General features: G+C 36.5%; 3 protein-coding genes across 3 annotated transcripts; 1 reads left to right on the forward strand and 2 right to left on the reverse strand.

Moving 5' to 3' along the window:
• Nucleotides 1–2533: 2533 nt before the first annotated feature.
• On the reverse strand, nt 2534–8115 carry LOC104112888 (protein YCF54, chloroplastic-like). The gene is made up of 4 exons (XM_018776615.3): nt 7613–8115; nt 6240–6478; nt 5474–5660; nt 2534–2897 (listed from the first exon to the last, which is right to left on the reverse strand). The coding sequence occupies exons 1-4, from the start codon at nt 7847–7849 to the stop codon at nt 2835–2837; spliced, it is 726 nt and encodes a 241-aa protein (XP_018632131.2). The 5' UTR covers nt 7850–8115; the 3' UTR covers nt 2534–2834.
• On the forward strand, nt 2664–4576 carry LOC104112887 (reticulon-like protein B5). The gene is made up of 5 exons (XM_018776614.3): nt 2664–2850; nt 3121–3301; nt 3525–3666; nt 3758–3827; nt 4159–4576. The coding sequence occupies exons 1-5, from the start codon at nt 2664–2666 to the stop codon at nt 4329–4331; spliced, it is 753 nt and encodes a 250-aa protein (XP_018632130.1). The 3' UTR covers nt 4332–4576.
• Nucleotides 8116–8740: 625 nt separating the features above from the next.
• On the reverse strand, nt 8741–11276 carry LOC104112885 (large ribosomal subunit protein bL17c-like). The gene is made up of 2 exons (XM_009622926.4): nt 11016–11276; nt 8741–9288 (listed from the first exon to the last, which is right to left on the reverse strand). Exons 1-2 carry the CDS (start codon nt 11209–11211, stop codon nt 8879–8881), a joined length of 606 nt encoding a protein of 201 aa, XP_009621221.1. The 5' UTR covers nt 11212–11276; the 3' UTR covers nt 8741–8878.
• Between the last annotated feature and the right edge of the window lie 12130 nt (nt 11277–23406).

The raw sequence follows: 23406 nt of genomic DNA on the forward strand, positions 1-23406 counted from the left end.
AGAGGAAGAAGCCATTAAAAAAGGAGATGGAAAAGGTTGTGTTTGAAGAAAATTAGAAAAGGGATTGAAAACAAGGATGCAAATCAGAAGCTCGAGCAATTGTGAAACACAAGGGAAAAGGAAGTTGCGTATAAGTAAAATTTTGGCGGCTAAATTCATGGCCATGATTACCTCGATAATCGACAAAAGCTGTGCTGAATCATGGGATGACGCATGTTCGCGGCATTAAATGCGGAGAGACGTGCGTCAAATCAACTATCAAAGACCCTCAGAGGGAGTTATAGTAATTCCCGCCAAAAAGGTATTTCTACCAACTTCCCGGTAACACAAAGTTATGTCACCGAAAAGCAGGGGGACTATCTGTATAGGGTAAAATATGATATGACACGTGACTGACTAAAAAGAGGACACGTGGAATCCAAGATCGGATGACTGAGGACCGAACGCAACCACTCTGTTTGTCACCAGAAAGGATAAAGTTCATGAAGATGTATTAAATGCTCTGCGCCCGATGGCATTTACTAAGGAATATTCTGTAGCATTAAGAGCGATGGTCCGTTACAGAGAATTTGACATTTATATTCACCGTTACATCTTCATCAATGACTCTCATAATTGGCATTAAAGGAGGGCACGATCCTAGGACCTTTTCCCCTAGGTATAGCTATAAATAGTGAGTTCAGTTACCATTGTAAATGACACGAAATTTCTGGCAAAACTTACACTGTATTCTACATAAAGCTTAATGCAATTTTATTTACTTGCTTTTTGATCTCATCATTGTTGTGCCCGGAATCTTTGTTCCCGAAACTGTCATCTCTGTTGTTTCATCTATATTCCAAGGCAAAGTATTATATATTTTTTTGAATTGTTATATTATTTGAGGATCAAATTAGTTCACTTGTCTAGAAACCACGTATAAATTCAACTTTACCGTTTTACGGGTAAACAACTGTTAATCTCTCTCTAAGGAGGTGATGTGGCATGCCTCTTTTATCAAGAAACACATCAATCTTTTTTCTTCTTTTTTTGGCGTTTTCTCTCTCATCTCTCTATTTATCTTATTTAAATTTAATATGTCCAGAACTTCTCCTTTCTAACGTTTAGTCTCTTCATATTTTCATCCTTTTAAATTTTGTAACAGTTGTAACAATTAAAGAGGACGACATTATGTTCATTACATGAACGATTGTAACAATTAAAGAGGAATTTTGTAAATCAACACAACTTTATTTTTCCTTTTTTTTATATTATTCCTGCAGAAATAAAAAAACTACGGTGGGAATCCATGTTACTCTATTTTTCCTTTTCCTAAAGAATAGCCCTGCAAACTTCATAGGCCCACGGTATCTCTTACTCGGTGAAAAGAATAAAAAAAAATTCTCTTGGAGCTTTTCACCTGCAGGCATCAAGTGCATTACACAACAAGTGCCACGTAAACTCAAAAGGAGGTAATAATTCCACTAAAAATAAAAATAAGGGGATTATAGCCCCCCGCAAAATTAAAGGTTGCATTAGGTAATGTGCTACCACCTTAATAGGGTAATTATGTATTATTCCAAATATTTTCTCCTCTAGAAGATACTTCAACTCACAATTTTGCAGAAGTGAACAAAATTTAGGGCAATTTTTTTTTTCATATTCCTTCCGTCAAAAATAATTATATAGGATTTAAGAAGAATAAAAAATAATTATATAGGAATAGAAAGGGAAAGGACTTGTGTAAGATAAAAAGTTCTAACTACTGTAATAGAAATATTAATATTTGTGTTATTATTATTTACGATAATTAATTATGAACATCATATAATAAAAAGGATTTTTATATTTCTCTCTATAAAATGAGTGTTAACTTTCCTTCCTAAATTGAGATGATCGTTCTTTAGGAATTTTCTTATTATAAAATTACAAAAGGGTGTTATATATTATCAATTCATTTACAAACGGATATATTTGACTGTACTAATTAACTAGTGAAATATATTTAAATTTCCTAGAAAGGATAAGGGAACATTAATTGTTATGAAGCGAGAAAATTGGGAGATATATGGTTAGAGGGAACCCGTCCGCTACTCTCTCCGTTGAATGATTCAGTAACAGTGTAAAACAGAATTTGAAAATTACGTGTTACACGTATAGAGAAACACAAGAAAAGAAACAAAGTACAGGAAAAATTGATGGATCAGTAACCCAACTCTCACTCTTCAATAACAACAACGAAAAAGTTCACAAGACTCTTTTTGTTACTTCCTTCGTTACATTACACGCAGTAAGAACTAAAATTACATATCCTTATTTGTTCTTTGCTACTTATTGCATCACTGCATGCATAATGCAGCCCTTCTATGAATTACTTATTCTTCTTCAAATGATTTGATTTTCCATCTGAGTTTTCACGTGTAAAATTAATAACTTTTTCAATAGTCGTTTGGTTCAACTGTAGGATCCCATTGGCTAGGTCATCCCATGGGATATATCATTTTGGTATAAAATCTATCCCGGATAACTAATATATATAACCAAACACGAGATAAATACAAACCCAAATTCTATCTCTAATGGATATATGTAATTTTTGTTAATAGAAAGGAGTTTCTAAAACAAAAGTTGTTATTATGCTTCCGATAATTAATTTGTAACCTATTTTCAGTCCCGGGGTCACCATGTCCGATCCAGTGGAGGAAATTGTTCCTGATTCTTCAGCGAAAGAGGTGCCAGGGACCGTTGATCACCGTGATTATTCTTCTTCATCATCCACCGATGGCGATGATTTTCGACGCCCCACCAACGAGAAGCCTCACCTCTTTGGCCGCCAGAAACCTGTCCATGCCGCCCTAGGCGGTGGCAAACGTATGTCTTATTCCGTAATTGTTATATGACGATAATAATTTCCATACCTATAAGAGCGTGTTATTAAGGGTAAATGGTAAGTTTAAAGTTAAAGAGTTTTTAAATATAAAAAGGTGTTATTCTTTATGAAACAAACTACTAAAAAGAAAAGAGTAACATATAAAATGAAACGGGTGAAGTACTTATTTTTGCATTATCTATCATTCTTGATTTGCTTTGTGTAAAATGTAAACTTATGATTATTTCTGGTAACAAAAACTCCTGTATCAGCCGCTGATATTTTGCTGTGGAGGAACAAGCAGATTTCAGCAGGGATGCTTGCTGCTGCCACTGTCATATGGCTGCTCTTCGAATGGATTGGTTATCATTTGCTCACTTTTATTTGCCATTCTCTCATACTTACCTTGGCCATCTTGTTCTTTTGGTCAAATATCTCCCACTTCGTCAATAAGTGAGTTCCCTTGCCTCAAAAACTTCACTTTATTTTTCACATGCCTTATAAATTCTGTTCTCTGGATTTTTGTCATGTACCTGACATGTTTTTGGACGATGTTTTGTATTTTAATGACTTGAGACTTTGCAGTTATCCGTGTTAGTTTATAGTCGCTATGCTTCTTACGTTCTCCTATCTGTCCGAGTGTATAGTGATAAGATCATATTGTACTCCCTGGCAGGACTCCTATGGAATTTCCAGAGATTTTATTGCCAGAGAAATTATGGACTGAGGTTGCTCTCCTGTTGAGGGACAGATTCAACTGGGCATTTGGTGTCTTCTGGGAAGTGGCTTCTGGAAAGGATTTGAAGAAGTTCCTATATGTACAAATCTCTCCCTACCCTCAGCTTTGTGTTATCTATAATTTCACTTCATGTATGTTTCTCAAGCGCAACATCCTATGTCAAACTGCAGAGTATTTTAGGCTTGTGGATTGTGTCTATCGTTGGCAGCTGGTTCGATTTTCTGACCCTTGTTTACATCTGTAAGTTCTCTTACCTTTTCTTCTTTCTATCAGCTGCAGAAGACAAATTTATGAAATTTGTTCCCTATATTATGGAAATGCAATAGAGTGCTCAGTTTTTGGACCAGTTTTTCTTAATCCCTGCTCAAAGTTCTCTGGCTGTTGGAAAAATTTCGCTGACCACTGTATCTCATTCTTCATTAATGTACCAAAGGCCTTCCTGGAATTCATAGAACTCCCAGTGACAGAATAACAGATTTTACTATCCAAATGGGGAAGAACTTAGGAATGATAGTGGAACTCAAAATATTTCCTTGTCATCGGTGATTCTAATTATTTGTTTTCTGGACAGTATTTGTCATGCTGTTGATAGTACCCTGGTTCTATGAGAAACATGAAGATCAAGTGGATATCTATGCACAGAAGGCCAAAAAAGAACTCAAGAGACAGTACAGTCATTTGGATGAGAAGGTTCTTCAGAAACTACCAAAAGTTCCTTTTGTTAAAGACAGTAAGCAGCAGTGATGACATTCTATTCCCAGGCAGATAAAGCATCACAGTAGGAGTGTCCTTTTTCTTTTTATAACCAGAACTATTCTAAGAGTTATTATGCTTATCCATTTTAACTATGAGCTACTGCTAAGTGTTTTCCCCCCTCAATCCCTATCTATTCTTTTCTTTCTTTTCTTGTTGGATAGTTATCCTTAGGAGTGACTCTCTACTTTCACCAAGTATCTCTCATTATTTGAATCAGATAAAAATTTTAAACACATGCAATCATGAGATTTGGTCTTCCATTTAATCAAATTGGAAAGGTCAATACTGGAGAACTGTGATGGTTTTTATGTTGCTCATTCTTCTTCAGGAGAGGGAGTTAAACGGTCTAGCAAATATTAACACTTGCATCCAATCCCACCCTGATGTACAAATTTCTAAGGGGTGATGGGAAATATAAAACAACAACAAATCTGAAGGAGCAGATTAATAAACCTCCAGTGTTTTGGTGTCGTTCTCCTAAATGGGTGAAAAATTGATCATGGCATCTAATAAATTGGGACAGGAAACCTTTAAAATAATCTACCTAAGAACAAAGAAAGACTTTTGACTTCAGATCAGACTTATCAGGAAAATCAAGCAAAAAAAAGATATGTTTGGTTCCATGATTTGAAATGCCTAGGTAAAACCTCACACCAAACTAGGTTGCTGATGAACTACTACAGCATTACCTTTTCGCACAGAGCAAATGCAGCATTTTCGAAGATTAAGAGCATAAGATATTTGGCTTCGCATCAGCCCGTATGTATAGAGGTATGTTTAAACCTAGCACTGAACTATCGCAACATTAATTCTTTGCGCTAAGCCAAAGCACCATTTCAAGTATTGAAAGCATAACAAGTAATCCCTTTCTTCTCCAATTAGTTCCGTAATCTCATAATCAGGTTTAGATCATCAACGACCAGGAACTGGTCATACGGTATTTGGCCAATAAGCTAGACACACCTTTACCTACAGCCTACATTTGTGCTTCACACTTCATCTTTTCACATACTTCTGAAATTAAATGTCAAATGCCTGACTAACAAACAGTGCAGCAGAAGCAGAGAATGACCTGCTTCGTTAAACACAGAAGATATCCCAAAATTGAGTAGAAGGATTGCTATTCACACCTTAGATGTCTGAGATCCAGGGGGTAAGAAGGGCGTCCACCACTCAGATTCGTACTTCGGGTATGGAGCTACCCACTTCTCTGGCTTTTCAAACTTAAGACTAACGGGAGTACATGCCAAAGCTTCTTCTAGACTGTCAGCTTCATAGCTCTCCTGTAAAACTCTGTCTAGTCTCAACTTCATGAACCTACAACACCCAAGAAACACGTGAAGATACATACTGGGATAACAAAAGGCGGATTCGGGATTTAAATTCGATGAGTTCAATCTTTAAGTTTCCTAGCACCTACGTTGCTCGGACTCTCCGAAAATATAGCCAGGTGCATGTCAGATCCTCCAAAAGTAGTGCATTTTTTAAGGATCCGACACGGATGCGGTAATATTTTGGAGGGTCCACATAACATAGACTAGCACTAAACTTATTTCACTTTTGAAATTATGGATTTTGAATTTTGCTTGTTAAAAGTTTAGTGGTTTTTCTCACACATATACATGTTCCGTGTCAAAAATACTGGCTTCAACTGGAACCATAGAGGATAGACTGTATCCCACTCTGATTAACTTGCTTATCAATGTGCGAGCGCACACGCACATATATGTTCCGTATCAAAAATACTGGGTTCAGTTAAAACCATAAAAAATAGCCTGCATCCACCTTTGATTAACTTGCTTATCAACGCATATACCTTCTTGCATTTTCTTATGATGCATAAACTGGGAAAAGAGGGTAACTAAGGTTCAGGGTATTGAAAATAAGTGCACTTACGTGATCCACGGGCCATTTGTTGAGACAAGAGCTACTGCAGGTCTCTTCAGTCTCTTGGTAATATTAGGGAATTTATCCAAGAATTTTGGCTCAATCACAAGCCAGAAATCCTGCTCCATGTTGCGCTCTCCAAAGAGACGAAGACGTTCAAACAATTGCTCCTGGAAATGCTCCTCTTCATCTAGCATGAATTTGGCATTTGCAACAAGAAAATAGTACTTCTTCCTTTCTGTCTCTTGCTGTATATATAACAAAATATCAAACAGTAATTGAAACAAAAACTGATTGCTCTGGATACTCGCTGATCAGCATATCAACGAAATGTGAAAGTGAAAATCTAAACATGAAAAAGTATGGCATTTTGCTAGATAACTTACCTAAAAAGGAGTTGATTGAAGTTTTTGCCTTCGTTTCACATAAAAATGATCCATGCCTCAAGATAAGCATAGAACGCTCTTGTGATTTTTACCAGAAAAGAAATAAATGCACTTATCTTGTCCAGTTTATGAGATGGTTATTGTAAGTTTGTAACTTGAGATATTCCGTGTACATGGAAACCCATACCATGGCACATGGGGCATTAGTTTCCACATCATGGGATCAAATCGCCTCAGTTTTGACTTTTGATCAAAGAAAGAGAGCATGGACATTGTCAATTAGTGGCTTACTGCAACTAGTTAAGTTAAATTAATACTGATGTTAGTGTATATAAAGTCAATCATTTCTGTTGGAAAATATGAAATGAAGAACACAAAAGATTTAGGCTTGAAACACGTAAAAGGACTAAACACACTTTCCTAAAAAGCAATATCTGATCTCTCTCCTTTGCGAGATTGTAATGAGATTGTAATGTGAATAGCTTTAATGGACATGACACGAATTTCTACACTAAGCAAGTAGCAGAGAAATTCTGGTTAGAAAAGCAAGAAATAGCAACTCGAAATTTTCAGTATAGAAAAGTGAACAAGAAAGAGTTTGATTCCGGGGGTCAAAGAGTTTTAGAAAACGTTCTTGGTGGAAAAAAATGTGAATGAAGGATCTCACTGAATTGAAATTGTGTCCATGAATCTAAGAAAGGGTGAGATTTCTTGATCTCTCTCGGAATAGAAGAATGTATTTGCCAGAAGTTCAGTTAAATGTAGTACCAAAAGATAAGAACAAAATGGTTATCAAGACAAATGAGTGGTTAAAGGTGCACTAAATCATGAAACATAACTTGTCATTTAAAACGTAGTAATATAATTAAACAATTTCTAACACATTCTAATATTAGATAGTTTAAGCTTTTAAACAAGGTCATTACGTAATACTAGTAGCGAACAGGCGAACCAATTTCTCGACTTCCCTAAAGTTAAAAAGCAAAATCTGCAAACCTTTTCGGCAGGCTCAGAGGAATCAACAGCAGCAACGGCAGTCTTGAATGGTGTACTTAATTTCCAGCTACTGTTACTGCTTCCATTAAAAGGCTTGACAATAGTATTTGGTAATGCCAAGAATGGCAGCGATTGAGTACATTGTAGAATCAGGGAAGGTTTATGGCAACTGTGGGCTGACACATTCACTATACAACTGCCTAATGAACCCAGATTCAGAGCTGTTGAAGCTAACATTGTGTTATTAAGGATTTCCCTTTTGTGTCTGATTTTTATATATCTTGGCTTATGAAGAATGATGAGTAGATAGGAAAATACAAGAAAGTGTGATCCTACCTTATCTACTGCTTTCTCTGACTTCTTATCCCCTGCTGATTTCCCAACTTAACCCTTCCAATCCTATATGTAAAACATCTATATTTAACCCATTCTCTTGCAATTGGCATAATGTGTTGGTTACTAAAGCTAACTAATGTAACTTGTTCACAGCCAAAAAAAAAAAAGGTTACTACAAAAAATTATCTTGCATATATACCTTTACGTATCACTTAATAATATTTAAACATTATTTATTTTCAGATTTATTTGTAACTCTTATGATTAAGTTATTTAATTTTGTGTAAATATCAAAGCGGTAACTATTTTTCTTACCAGGTACTGTAATATGTATCTTCCAAATTTCCTTTTTTGTGCTAGTAAAAGCTTTCTGCCTTTAATCCGGGAACCATTTTGTCCCTTTGTTCAATTTATTGTTTTTAATCGAAAAATCCCCTAGGGCCAGCTGGCACGGATAATATGTTCACTCCTCTATCATTCTCTAATTAAATACCACACTTTTGTCTACAACAGGGTTCAAACACATGATATGCATCTAATCCACTCCCTTTGTTCAATTTGTCGTTGCAGTATTTTTATTTTTGGGTATCATACTCTTAGCAATCTTTGTTCAGCCCAAAGTTAGATATAATGTGTTGCCTTTCAACCTCAAGTACACGTGAATCAAAAAAGAAGAAAACACACCACCACACAAATATTACTGGTAATGCCCTTTGGAGTTGAGATAATCTGTACTGGTCAACAACAAAAGGCTTTAATAAATCAAACGTGAGCAAACAAACAAAACTGCACTTTGTAAAGGGCAATTTCAACTGAAATGCATAAAGAATTGAGATGGAATCATCTTTAGAACTCAGAAAAGTTTCTTAATTGACATCAAACTTCTGAACAAAAATAAATAAGAACATCTTAAAAATGACTATTCAGTTGCTAGACAAGCTCAATATAAGCCATTGGTGCATTGTCTCCTCGCCTGGGTAGAGTTCTTATTATCCTGGTGTATCCTCCATTCCTCTCTCCATATCTCTCCGGGACCTCCGTGAATAATGCATGCACTATCTGCTTCTCATAGATGAATCCAAGGGCTTGCCTTCTCTTATGGAGAGTGCCATCCTTTGCCAATGTGATCATCTTATCGACATACTTTCTCACTGCCCTGGCCCTTGCTTTAGTGGTCTTTATACGTCCGTGCTTGAGGAGCTGAGTTGTGAGGCCTCGTAAGAGTGCCCGGCGCTGATCTGGGGGCCTATTCAGTTTGGGCACCTTCCTGCCATGTCTCATGGCGGAAAACCGGCCACCATTATCAATCACAGTAAATGAGTGCTCAAAACTTGTTGAATCTGCAATTTATAATTTTAGGTTAGAAACTTTATCAACTTAAAGAAAAACATAGGTGTAGAAATAATAAAGCAATATAGCTTAAAATGCAGAAGTTGCACTGCGGATTTACTTAACAAGCAACATTCCATGTTCATCTGCAAACCAGATTTTTCTCTACGCTTTCACATTCTTCAAATTCCACAAATGACTCATGAAACCTTTTCCACTCTCAAACATCATATGTTTGTTGCGAGAATATCCACCTTATATCATGTTATAAGTTCTATGCCCAAACTAAAATATATAAATATTCACAATATCCAATCTTTGCAGATGAAAAATAGTATTGGTTTGAGCTAATCAGGCCTATACATCAGGACTCAATCAAATTTGATGAAAGATCTCAAAGACTCTCTCTTCTCTGAACATACCAATTTTCACAAGATCCAATAACTGCTAATGACTAACCACATGCTTGGACTTAATTCGCAGCCAGATATCAAACTCGCAGTGTCAGTTTCACCCAGGACTTGCAAATGAATGCTGGGCCGGGCAACCTTTAATGGCGTGAGCCACATGCAGGGTGACACTGATTGGCATAGAGCCCTGGGGAAAGAGACCCTCACAGTACAAGACAACTAGAAAAGGAAGTTCTCTTCCCTTTCTGTTAACTTTCAGACTGAAGCTTGAAAATAAAACTCAATTAAGAAGAAATTTGGTTATGCGACTTTCTCTTACAGGGTGACTAGACTCAGCTTAACCTACTTGATTAACTCGGGGAGCTAGAATGATTACAGTAACTGGAGCTAGACTTTTAGTTTGATCAAATATCCTAAAGCAAGAGCATCGACAAACTAACATAAGCAACCCTAAAAGAAAAGACACTAAACAAGAGTTCAATGTAGTTGCACTAAATGCTGTACAGAGGTAAAAATTGTTCAGGGGCTCTTGGGGCATTATTGGAAATGATTTAAACAAAACATGTAAGACTAAATTCACCTTACACCAACTGAGGAAAGCATATACATAGTAATAATTCGACTGGAAAGGTACATGAGGAAATAGTAAAGCTAGTAGACGAGGGAACTGGCGCCAAACGAAACACAATGGTCTGTTCCAATTTCATGTAACCTGTTTTTCTATGTCCCGTCCTAATCCCAAATCCATAAAGTAGTTGAGCTTATGGGATACAGACCATCCCATAAACAGAAACGGATCCAGGATATCAAGTTGGTGAATGGAAAGTACAAGTATACCTACGTACATACATGTATATATAGTTTTAGCCAAAACCACCCACTGCCTAAATTGTGCATCTGTCCTTGCCCATAGATGTCATATATGGCAGAATCAAGAGCTGACCAACAATATTCTAGTCTAGGCAATCTGACCTTGTCCAATTAAAATTCCTAAAACAATCCCTCTTACTAGAAGTATCTTAATTATCACACTGTAAAAAGAGATGTACTCAAACACTCACCGACTAACATATTATGAACTCAAGCAGTAGAAATGCAACATTAGCATTTAGCTGCATCCCAGATAATACCAGTAAGTAATAACAACTATTATCAATATGACATGCCTAATGCATTAAACGGGTGCCTTCAATATCCATGGAAACGCCATATCAACATCCAAATGCAATAAATAAGGATTTTATTGCACTAAAAATGCAAACTTTTGTGCATTCGTATAGCATACGTAACAAACCAATCAATTAATTAATGCATAATTCCAAATCTACCTTGGGAACTAAGAGAAAGGAGCGGATGCAATGGAGCGAGACCAACGAAGGAGTGAAGAAGTCTGGAAGTGGATTTGGGCTTGGACCCAACGGAGAAACGGAGCGAAGGCTTCGAAAATGTTTGTGCGGAAGGGAGTGCGGACTTGAGAGAGGACATGCTCCAAGTCGTGGAAGCAGATGTGCTTCCGCACGCCATATCCTTAGCTTCTTCTTCTTCTTCTTCTTCTCTCTGCTTGTGTCCTGATGTTCGGATAATGAGGAGGGGGGCTTACTTGAATGGATAATTGAACTTTGGCCCTAAAATTCTTCTATTATATCTTTCTACCACCCTTGGGTTTTTCCTTCATTTTAGTTTAATAGCAAACTAACACTTTAACTTGTACATGTTGGCAAAATCGGTCCTCTAAATTGGATTTTCCCCAATTATAGCGCCTCTATTTATTAAAGACTTCACATATTAAACATCTTTAATCATTGATTATGCTTGTGTAGTCTTTAATTCGCTAATTTAGCTTAGTGACATATCAATGAGACAAGTAAATAGAGTGAAATAAGGAATAAAGTTTACTTCCCTTCTTTCTTTCTTTTTTTTGGACAACTTTATATTTTTTCATCTCTGTCTTTCTTCTCTTCCACACTCTCTCTCTACATCTCTTACGTCAGAATGTTGTCTATACCAATCACAATATCTACAAACTTTGCTTTCTATATATTCTAGTTTCTTATTTCTCATCTGTTTATATTCATCACGTTGCAAGACTTTCCTCAATTAACAGTAGCCGAATAAAAACTCGTCTTCTTCTTCTTCCCTATGTCCTCTTTATAAATCTCTTTCACGGAGTGATCAAGAGATCCATTTATCTGACTTTAAAAGTCACCACCAAATGTGGTGTACTTGGCATGTTTTTTATTTAAATTTGACTATCTTCATCACACCAACTCCTTCTTTCGTCCTTAAACTCGCAAAAGATTGATACACAACTCTACGTTAAAGCTGAATACGTATTATTATTCGCTCTCATCTATCTAAATACCCTAGCTAACTTTTTCGGTGTTATATCAGACCTCGATCTAGTTACCTACTTCTAGTACTGGTGCATGCCACTATGTGGTATCCCTTACTTTATTTTTCTTGTTTATCTTGTATCAGTCTCTCACACTATTATACTCCTTAAATTTTCACTAAATTTCTGATTCACTTTGGTGTCTTAGATTGTATGAATGCGTGTTTTACATTTTCGAATGAAGTTGAATACTTAAATCTTATACTAAAAAGATGACATATATGTTTAGTGATAAAAAGGAATAGTTTGAGTTGATTTGAAAATATTAATGGGAAGATGTCAAAGTGAAATATAACCTAACTTAAAAAATAACATAACTTTAAATATAGAAAGAATTTGTCTATGGTTATTTGAAGAAAATTGTAATCCGCGAATTCTAGTTTTTAACACTTTAAACAGTGTGGCATTATTATGATAATTTTATCAAAGGAGCACACTGCATGAAGATTTATGTTGGACACACAAATATGTGCTAAACGATAGGTAAGTTAAAAAAAGAACCTTTTAGAAGTGATTTTCCTCAAATGATGCAACAATAATAACCGGTATTTTAAAAGGCGTTTTCGGGACGTGCCGTCAAAAATGCTCCGAGGCGATGGTGGGGACGCAAGTCTCAAAAGGCGTACATCCAACAATTCAGGACGTACATCCGGGCTTTGAGGTGAGTTTTGTAGTGAGGCGTAAGTCCAAGAGACTTTTTCAAATTAAAACAAAATTTGTTGAATAAGTCCTTAATATACTTAATATAAAGAACAACAACCTTACGTTTAAAAGTCAAGCCCTTTTTTTATTGCTAGAAGCCCTAATTTATGGCCTTTTTCAATTATTTGTGTTGTCCACTGGTCTGTTACTATCTCCCAAAAGTAACAAACAATTAATATTTTTTTTACAAATACAAAGAAAATTCATTCTCCTCCGTAGAAGCAAGTTCAAAGTTTAAATTGTAAGTTAGCCATCCTTTTTGTTGCTCCACATAGAAAACGTTATTCTTTTCAACTCAAGTTACTTGTGCTTGTAAGTATGTTATAATGGATTGTTTTGACTAGTTTTTTTGTGGGGTGGAGCACATCTATATATATTTTCACTTCTTTATAATTTTCTTCAATATTTATGCAATTTTATCTATGTAAAAATATTTACTGTAATTATATTATTTTATAAAATACTAAAAATTAAATACCTATGGGGCTTACGCCATGTGCCTCGGGGCTTACGCCTACGCCTTTTAATACACTGACAACAAGTACTCCTTAGTTTCAAATAAAGTTGGGGTCGATATGAATCTTCACTTCTTTCTTTAAGGTCAACTCATATCATCATCATGCAAAAGTAAAACAAGAATGGCAATGAAAATAAGTTTATATATATATATATATATATATATATATATATATATATATATATATAATAAATAGTAATAATATTAAAGATTATCTACCAAACATAAAGCTTATTCCTAACTAGCAAGAATCACTTATATGGATTTTTTTCTTTAGTTGTGCCCTATATTTAGCTAAATCTCTATTGATTCCAAGGATTTATAGGTCTTACTAGATAAATTTTTTCCATATAATTTTAGGTCTACCTCGTCCTATTTTAACACCTTCATTGATCATAGTTTCACACCAATGCGCTGGTGCATCTATAAGGCGATGCATGACATGACTAAATCATCTCAAGCGACCTTCTCTTATTTATCCTCAAACCACGTTACCTGCACCTTCTGAAAAATGTGATCATTTTTAATATTATCAAATCTTGTGTGATTGAACATTTATCTTAGCATTCACATCTCTAAAATACTCATCTTGTGGATATATTGAACTTTAGCAGCCCAATATTATCACATCCCAACCTGGGAGGTACGACCGTCACACGACACCTGAAGGCCCGCTCGAACCGACGTCCATACTTAGCCCCTTTAACATCAAATCGGGGCCAACAAGGCCTTCAAGTAATAGTACTGAAAACCTAAAATATGTACAACTGACTTGCAAAAGAAATATTGACATTTTATACATATTCATGAATGTACCCAATAAGATTATAACTTCTCCTTTACACATAGTCATACTCTTGTCTACAAGCCTCTAAGAGTGCCAAAAGAAATATACATATACATGACTTGATAGGGACAGGTCCCGACCGTACCCAAAATGATCAAGACGCATGTTTCAGTACCTATCGACTTTTGAACAGCTTCTCTGGAGAAGTGGAAAGCGATAACCAACAGCTGGAATGTGCACCTACTGGGGAGGGGGTCACCGGGCCAATCTGTACATGTGGGCATGAACATAACGGCCAAAGGAAAATGGCATCAATACAGAAAATGTACTAAGTATGTAAGACTAGGAAAGCATGTAAAATCAGTACCTTAACAAAAGAGATATGAGTACTTGATCTTAAACCGAATACCGAAGACAAGTCACCAGAGGCATAAACTGTAGAACCCCTCAAACATAAAGCATGCAAGTCTTAGAAAAGGTTAAGCCACTCATAGAGGTTATGTATTACATACATATAATATAGTAAAACTCAACCACTCTTGTGGGCATATTATTAATATCACACTCGGCCTCGTAGAGGACTCGGTAAAGTTTATTTCCTTCCATTACATCGTACCCAGTCTCAATGGATCTTGATTGTACCTGATCTCAACAAAACCCGGCATACCAGGTCTCTAAAAGGCCCGATCGTACACGGCCTCACAAGGGCTCAGTAATCTTTCATATCATATCCTTCCGTACCTGCTCTCTTAGAGGACTCAGTCGTACCCGACGACTTAAGGGCTCGGTCATACCCGACCACATAATGGCTCGGTAGTGTTCACATTATAACTAATCATACCCAACTGATCAATGGTTGCAAAAAAGGTGTCGTACCCGACCGTCTATAGCGCGGCTCGATAATATAAAATAGATACATATACATATAAGTGCAATGCAGAGTCAATTTCAAGAGATATTAAGGTTAGACTTAGAAAGCATCATACGTTCTGACCTCAGGATATGAACTGGAAATATTTTAGACTTTGAATGAAATGCTATCGACAAGAGCGTACAAGAACAAGGATAAAGTCATCGAAAAGGACTCAAAACAACCAAATCCTTACTATATAGGAATCCTTTAGAGGAAATGAGAGAGAGACTTACACCAAATCATGTCAAGAAAGAAAGCTGTCTCACATACCTTATTACAGAACTAGCTAGGTTACTCTTCCTCCAGCGAATCTCCAGAATCAATACAACAAGACAATAGATATTACAGTGATGATTCCAAGATTCTTCATACTAGATCCTACTAAAATCACTTCTCATTTAGTCTAGTCTACTTATAAACATCAAAGGAGATTTGAGAGAAATTTTGGGTGAGTTATAGTGGGTGATACTCTTAGAATCAAAGAGAATGAGCCTCACTGCCTTTATATACATGTACAAAGCATAGGATATTCCGTCATTCCTCATACAAAATGGGCTGCCCCGCCCCGGACACTGCACCCAGAGGGACATCTAGCGCAAGTCCATTGAAACGTGTAGCCACCTTCTGCCCTCATATGCATCGTCGGCGGATTGGCCGCGCTAGAAGCCAAACTTACCAAGCTTTATTTAGGTGTGGGGTGTAACGTCATCCCTCTCCCTCTTAGAACATTCGTCCTCAAATGTTGGATCGTAGCCACTCATTGCAAAACTTCTTTAGCCTCTTAGGGTTGTGCCCGCCATGGTGGCCTCATTGTTGCCTCCTACGTCACGAAACAAATGGGGGTACCTGGATTTCATATATTCTTTAGCTTCTTAGGTTATTTCATCTATATTGTTGTTCCCCCAAGGTACTTTGACTGAAGCTACCTCTTTAGTACTGACTTCGAATTATCTTCACCTTTTCTACAGCTTGTTGCACCAACTCAAAACCTAGCAACTTTGTCTCCCCTACCTCGAACCATCTGATGGGAGGTCTACACTTACGTCTGTATAGGCCTCATATGGTGCCATCTAAATGCTAGCATGGTAGTTGTTGTTGTAAGAAAATTTGATGAGTGGTAGATGATCCTCCCAATTTCCTTTGAAGTCCAACACATAGGCTCGTAACATGTCCTCGAGCATTTGAATAGTGTGCTCGGCCTAGCCGTCTATTTGTGGATAGAAAGTTGTTCTAAGTTTGATCCTCGTACCCAATCCTTTTTGGAATGATCTCCAGAAGTTGGTCGTAAACTGGGTACCTCGGACGATATAATAGAAAATGTAACCCCATGAAGTCGAACTATTTCCTTAATATTTAACTTGGCGTAATCCTCAACTAAGAAGGTAGTCTTTACTGTAGGAAATGAGCTGATTTGGTGAGCCGATCCACAAAGACCCATATGTAATCAAATATTCAACGTGATCGTGGTAATCCGATAATGAAATCCATGTTGACACTTCCCATTTACAGGTCGTAATTTCCATATTTTGCAGCAATCCTTCCAGTTTCTGATGTTCAACCTTAACTTGTTGGCAATTGGGCAGCGATGTATTCAACAATATCCCTCTTCATGTCGTTCCACTAGTATAGCTCTCGAAGATTGTGGTACATCTTGGTTGAACCCGGATAAATATAATACCGGGACTGATGAATCTCTGCCATGATCTGCTCTCGGAATCCCCTGACATTGGGCACACATAATCGGTCCTTGTATCTGAGGACTCCGTCCTCGGATAACTCGAATACTTGCTTTTTTCTTCATTAAGGTTAGGTCTTCGAATTATCATGCCTTTATTTCCGCCACTAATGAGGATTCGACAACATTTCGAATTATGACTCCTCCGCTACCGGTGTCGAGCAATCGTACACTTAAGTTAGCCAACCAGTACAGATCTTTAGTCATTCACAACTAATATATTTCCACATGTCGTAAACTGTCCATGGACTTCCGACTTAATATATTAGCCATAATATTCGTCTTTCCGGGGTGATACAAAATATCACCATCGTAATCATTTAACTCTTCAAGCCATATTCGCTGCCTTAGATTAATTCTTTTTGCTTGAATAGGTACTGCAAGCTCTTGTGATCAGTGAATATGTCAACATGAACTCTATATAGATAGTGACGCCATATCTTTAGAGCAAAAATAACAGCTGCTAGCTCTAGATCATGGGTCGAATAATTTTTTTCATGTTTCCTTAGCTGCCTTGAAGCATATGCAATAACGTTACCTTGTTACATCAGTATGTTCCCCAATCCTACTCTAGAGGCATCACAACATAGCCTTCGGGTCCCTCAGGAAGAGTAATATTGGTGTTGTGGTTAACCTGTTCCTTAACTCTTGGAAGCTCTTCTCACAAATGTCGGTCCACCGGAATTTAGCTGCCTTGGGTGTCAACCTTGTTAGTGGAGCAGCTATAGATGAGAAATTTTCCACAAATCTTCGGTAGTAACTGGCTAGGCCCAAGAAGTTGCGTACTTTCGTAGGAGTTGTGGGCCTTGAAAAAATCTTTACTGCCTCGACCTTTTGACCATCAACCTTGATATCCTCACCAGAAAAGCCACTGAGTTCAGCCAGAACTCGCACTTGGAAAATTTGACATACAACTTGTGATCCCGGAGCATACGTAAAACCATGTGCAAATGCTCTGCATGCTCCACTTCTGATCGAGAATACACCAAGATGTCATCTATGAACACGATCACAAAAATATCCAAATATGACTTGAACACCCGGTTCATCAGATCCATGAAGGCCGCTGGTGCATTGGTTAGGCCAAATGACATAATGAGAAATTCGTAATGGCCATATCTGGTCCGAAAGGCTATTTTCGGAACATTTTCTTCCTTAATTTTAGCTGATGATACCTAGATCTGAGGTCAATCTTGGAAAAATACTTAGCATCTTGCAACTGATCGAACAAATTATCGATCTTTGGAAGCGGATACTTGTTGTTTATGGTTACCTTATTCAGTTGTCAGTAATCAATACACATCCTTAACGAACCATATTTCTAGCGAACAAATAGCGTTGGGGCTCCCATGGGGAAGTACTAGGTCGAATAAAGCCCTTATCAACTCGGCAGGAGCCATTCTATACGGAGGAATAGATATCGGTTGTGTATCGGGTGGCACTCGATGGCAAACTTGATCTCTCTCTGTCGGATATCTGGTGTTGCACCTAATAGAACTAATGGTTCAAAAGTTAAACTAGTCAAAAGAAAATAGAACTAATGGTTCTTCTGAAGTTGATAAAAGAGAGTCGGCACCTAATATTTTAATGTATATTAGGGTACCTATGGGTTTGAAAGATTATTATCCTAATGGTCTACTAACCGGTGAGATTTGAGTAAGAGTTCTAGTTATTCTAAAGGAAAGGTGTTAGGCAGCCTCAAAATCTACCTAAGGTAGCTCCTTAGGCTTAGGCTAAGTTCGAGGAAAGAAATGTCTATATTCTACTTAATTTTGTATTTAAAGTCTGTAAAATATTCTAAGTTTTATCTAAAATCCACTAATTGAGAAAGGGGTTGTGTATGTACTTTGAAAAGAAGTTATAAGTTTTGGGGTTTTATAATCTAGGAAATCACCTTTTGAAATGTGTATACTTATGAACTTTATATGCTTTGTTTTTGATAAAAATAAAACTCTAGTAAAGGATTCTATGTTTGAAAGAAAGTTGAGTGTATGTATTTTAAGAGAAAAGGTGGTTACTTATATGTTGCTTAATAAAGTGAGGGGTTATTCAAAAATTCACCTTAAATTTGGAATAGGTATACCTTATTTGAAAATTAATTTCGACCGGAACCTTATATTTTGAAACTCGTTGAGGCCCATCGATGGTGTTGATTTTTATTTCTTGAAAAACAGCTTCGCAATTATTTTCGCAATTGGATTTTCCAAAGAGAGTTCATTTTTGTTTTGAATCTTCCAAAATCTACACTCATTGAAAATCATTAGTAATAACAAGATAAGACTCTTTATTTTGCTGAAAAGATTAAGTTTGAAATTAATGATAAAAAATAAACTAAGGCGAGCAAGACTTTTATTTAGTTTTTACCTACTAGTTATGGTTTTCCTATGTTCCTAGACAATCAAAATATCAAGATTATTTAATAAATAAGTTAGTCATTCAGAGATATACACATGTAAAATGGCAAAATAGAAGTGAATATTGTTCAAGGTAAAGTAAAGGGAGAAGTTAAACTCTCGACTGTTAGGCTGGTAAGCATAACCAGGCCCAGCAGAGCTTGGATCAAGCGGCAAACTCCTATGTGCGAATGGAGAGAGGTCTGAATTTGAAATTGGCCCCGAGTTCCCAATGGAACTCAACAAGCCCAATTCGAAACATGCACACAAAAATAATAAAAGATAATTAGTGTATATCAAATGTAAAAATGAAATAAGACAGAAATTATGACAAAATAATAATAAGGAGCTAAAGAATGTGGTCAGACAAATTTTATTTATGTTAATCCTATGAGGATTAATAAGAGTTAGTGACTAAAGACTTGGCACAAATCCTCATTTATGGTTATGATTGCCTTTTGTGAGACTTTGACACTTCAGAGTTCACGAGGGTCTCACGGAGCCCGAGCAGTGCTTGTGTCAAGGAGAGGTATCATAACCACAACAAGTTTTCACACTCAAATACCCGTATGCCCCCACTTCTAATCTTCCTCAAAGGTTTAAGCATAAATAAGGGGGTCAATACAGTAATTTTATATGGCCAAGATACATTCAGCAGGTGTGAGAGTCATGGTAAACCCTCTAAAGGTTCAAACACACAAAACTCAGCAACTTTGAACAAATAAAATGTTGCAGTTCCTCATCAGAATATAAAGAACAAACCAAACTCAACATTGACTTAAGAGCACTCATATCAAGCATAGAGTATAAGGACAGGACATTGCAATAGGCATGAGTCACTATTGTGGCATAATCATAGAAGATCACAAAGTGCAGGTAGTAGGCATTCTTTATTACTCATGTTTTTAGGTTCAGAAATGTTAACATGCAAGTACTAAATAGAGTGGAGCCCAAGTACATATTCTATTGGCATCCACTATAGGTTTGATGCTCAAAGTTCTCTTATGTAGGTTCGGATTATAAGAACAATGCACAAGCACTTTTAAAAAGTTTAAACATAGTTAAAAGCATGCCTAGTTGGTGAATGACATTCCTTTTAACTTGGTAAGGCCAAGAGGTTACATTCACATTTGGACATGCAGCAAGGTATGTCAACAGAATTCAATACATGGTCTTGTGCCCACAGACATATGGGAACAGGAGAGGATAGTGTCAACGTTCAGTCTAACAATTGGAGTCACACGCACTAGTCATTATAAGCATTAGGAACAAGTCTTCTTAGCGAGGGATATTTACAAATACAAACCAATGTAACACCATAGCAGAGTCAGAATCATGGCAGGTAGAGTGTTAGCATACATGTATAAGTGTACAATTCCTCAACCTAAAGTCATACATGATCTATGAGCATAGCATAATTAACATGAAAAATGTGCACTCAGACATAGAGAGTATTAATATAACAGTAGGAGTTTCACAAAGCTCAAACAGTCATCACATGTCAAGTGTCAATATTCACTATCCTAGCCAAGTTATATTCAATCATGAATGTAGGTTCCCTAACACAATAACAAGGTTTATTGTATGTTGTCAAGTCATTACAGAAAACACATATATTATTCTATTGTAGTAACATATGCAGGCTGCTACTTTGAGTCTAACAAGTTAACATGAGAGTAATAACTGAATCAGAACATCATAGGTATCAAGATAGTATAATGTGGCAAGTATTGGAAGTGCTTTAAGAGAGTTTTTAGAGGTCTGATTTTATTCCATAACATACATAGAACCAATTACCCGAATAACAGATCATATATAATATTTTTTATCATAGGATTCAACTAGTCATAAAGCTCTAACAGGGTCTAAGGGTAACAGATATACATGGATCACTAAACATGCAGAACAATCAGGTTATTAGCCAAGAATAGTAAAGTAGACAAGTTGAATACATAAGATGTAGTACAAGGAATCCATCGATAAGATCAACATAATGTCAAAGTAGGAGGGTCAGATAACCTGGAGGTACAGAAACACAAAGAGGAATTCAAGGGCATGATCTTAGCTGACCTAATATTATTGTTCAACTAATAGAGGTAGATTATACACAAAATTAGCACAAAAATTAACTTAACTTAATAATAGAGGTTTAGTAAGGTTAATCATAAGAATATTACTTGGTTTGGAGTCATTTTTACTAATTGAATCATGAAAGATAAGGTTCAATACAAATTTGATAACAGCATCAATATAGCACATCTCAATCAGAAAATCCCTAAGTTAACAATGGAAATAACATGCAAAAGCTGGTCATGGCAAATACATTTTCATATCATCAATAGCTAACATAAACGATAGAGAATCAGCTAGGAAATCATCATGAACATAGAATCATACGACTAATTCAAACTAAGAAGGCGGCCAGTGTGTACTGACCTTTTGCAGGGTAGCAAACCAAGTAAAGAACTGTTCAACAGTCGTTTCAAAGATCCAAACTAAAGACCAATATAGCAGTTGAACTCAAATCGGAGAAGAGAAAGAAAATAGAGAAATTAGAAAGCACTTAGAGAGAAAACCTTAAATTTTAACTCTTTTCTTTCTTTCTTTCGTATTTTAGGTTGTATTTATTCACGACCCAATTCCCACAATAGGTCGTGATGGCACCCAACGTCGTCGTCAGGCAAGCAAACGGTGAACTACCAAGTTAATTATTTATTTTATTATTTTTGAAATCGTGAATCTTATTAGATAAGGATATTAATATATTAAAAATTGTAGATACATACAATTTAAATAAAACATAAAGTAAAAGTGTGCCAATGTTTAAGTAAAACCATAAACAAATTCTAGAATATCCCCAAGACCCGGTGTCACAAGTGCATGAGCGTCTGCTAAAGAATGCAATAATACAACATCTGCTTGGAAAACAAAATAGACATGATAAAGTAAATAAATAAGATGGAGACTCTGAGGGCTACGGTGTGTAGCATAGAAAACAACTTACCATAAAATCCCTCAGTAGTTGCACCTACGTGCTAGGATGACCACCAAATGAACTTATCTGATCCATGCATGTTTAGTGTAGAAATGTAGCATGAGTACGTAAATCAATGCGCACCCAATAAGTATCTAGTCTAACCCCCGAAAAGTAGTGCTGAGGGGTCAACATCGACACTTACTAGTTGTCTAATAAATAAAATGCAGGAATCATAAGCAGGCATAAAATATGGTAGGATCAATAGAATAAGAAATAGTAGATAACGAAATCCATTTGCAAAATATCATCAGTTTACAAATCCCCAAGTGCCATATGCCATCTTAACAAATAAGAACTATCAACTAAATATCTTATCTCATGTCATAAAGAGAATATCATGAAATTTCCATGTTTAATCAAGAGGGTAATCTCGAGGGTATTCAGACTCCTAGCAGTTTTACACACGAAGTATGCTGAGATCGTTCGACCCAATCCATAGTCGTGTACATAAAATGTCGAGGTTGTACGTCCCCATCCGTGGATGCATCTCAATATATATCACCGAGGTGTTCGGCCCGATCCCCAGGAAATAGTGAAGGCTTGACGGGTCACTGGCCCCACTCACGAATATGTGTGAGTTGTGAGATTCAGGAAACTTTCGAACAATTATAACACGGAAGAAATCCGTTAAAGGAAGTGTAATCCATACTGCCACTCAAGTAGCTAACCATATATCACAATTCGTACATCCGATACTTTTAAACAAGTCTAGTGTCAGATAAAAGCATAAACTAAAGCAATTAAACATGAAATGGTAATGCAAATATTATATTTAAAACATGGTGTGAGTCTAAGTCTACCCAAACCTAATCATGAATTCTAGCATACGCATGAACACTCATCACCTCATATGTGTGTAGCCCCCACAACATGTAGCACATAGCAAATACAATATGTACGGGGTAAATTCCCCCTCACAAGGTTAGACATGAGACTTACCTCACTCTGAATTCTAATAACTGGCTCCAAATCCTCTCTAACACCTCAAACTAATTCCAAACGATATAAAACTAGCCAAAGAATGTGCAAACCAATTAAAATATACTCAAAACTCGTAATTTAACAATTAGAAATAAATTTCCAACTCCACACGAAAAGTCAACAAAGTCAACCCTGGACTCGCGTGCCCGGATTTCAAAAATTATCGAAAATAAATATTACCCATAACTCATATAGTTTATATCCGTAAAAGCATCCAACTTCATCCATGAATTGATTATCAAATTAAGGATTTATCATTTCT

Source organism: Nicotiana tomentosiformis, chromosome 7 (assembly GCF_000390325.3).
Source record: "Nicotiana tomentosiformis chromosome 7, ASM39032v3, whole genome shotgun sequence".
Classification (NCBI taxonomy): Eukaryota; Viridiplantae; Streptophyta; class Magnoliopsida; order Solanales; family Solanaceae; genus Nicotiana; species Nicotiana tomentosiformis.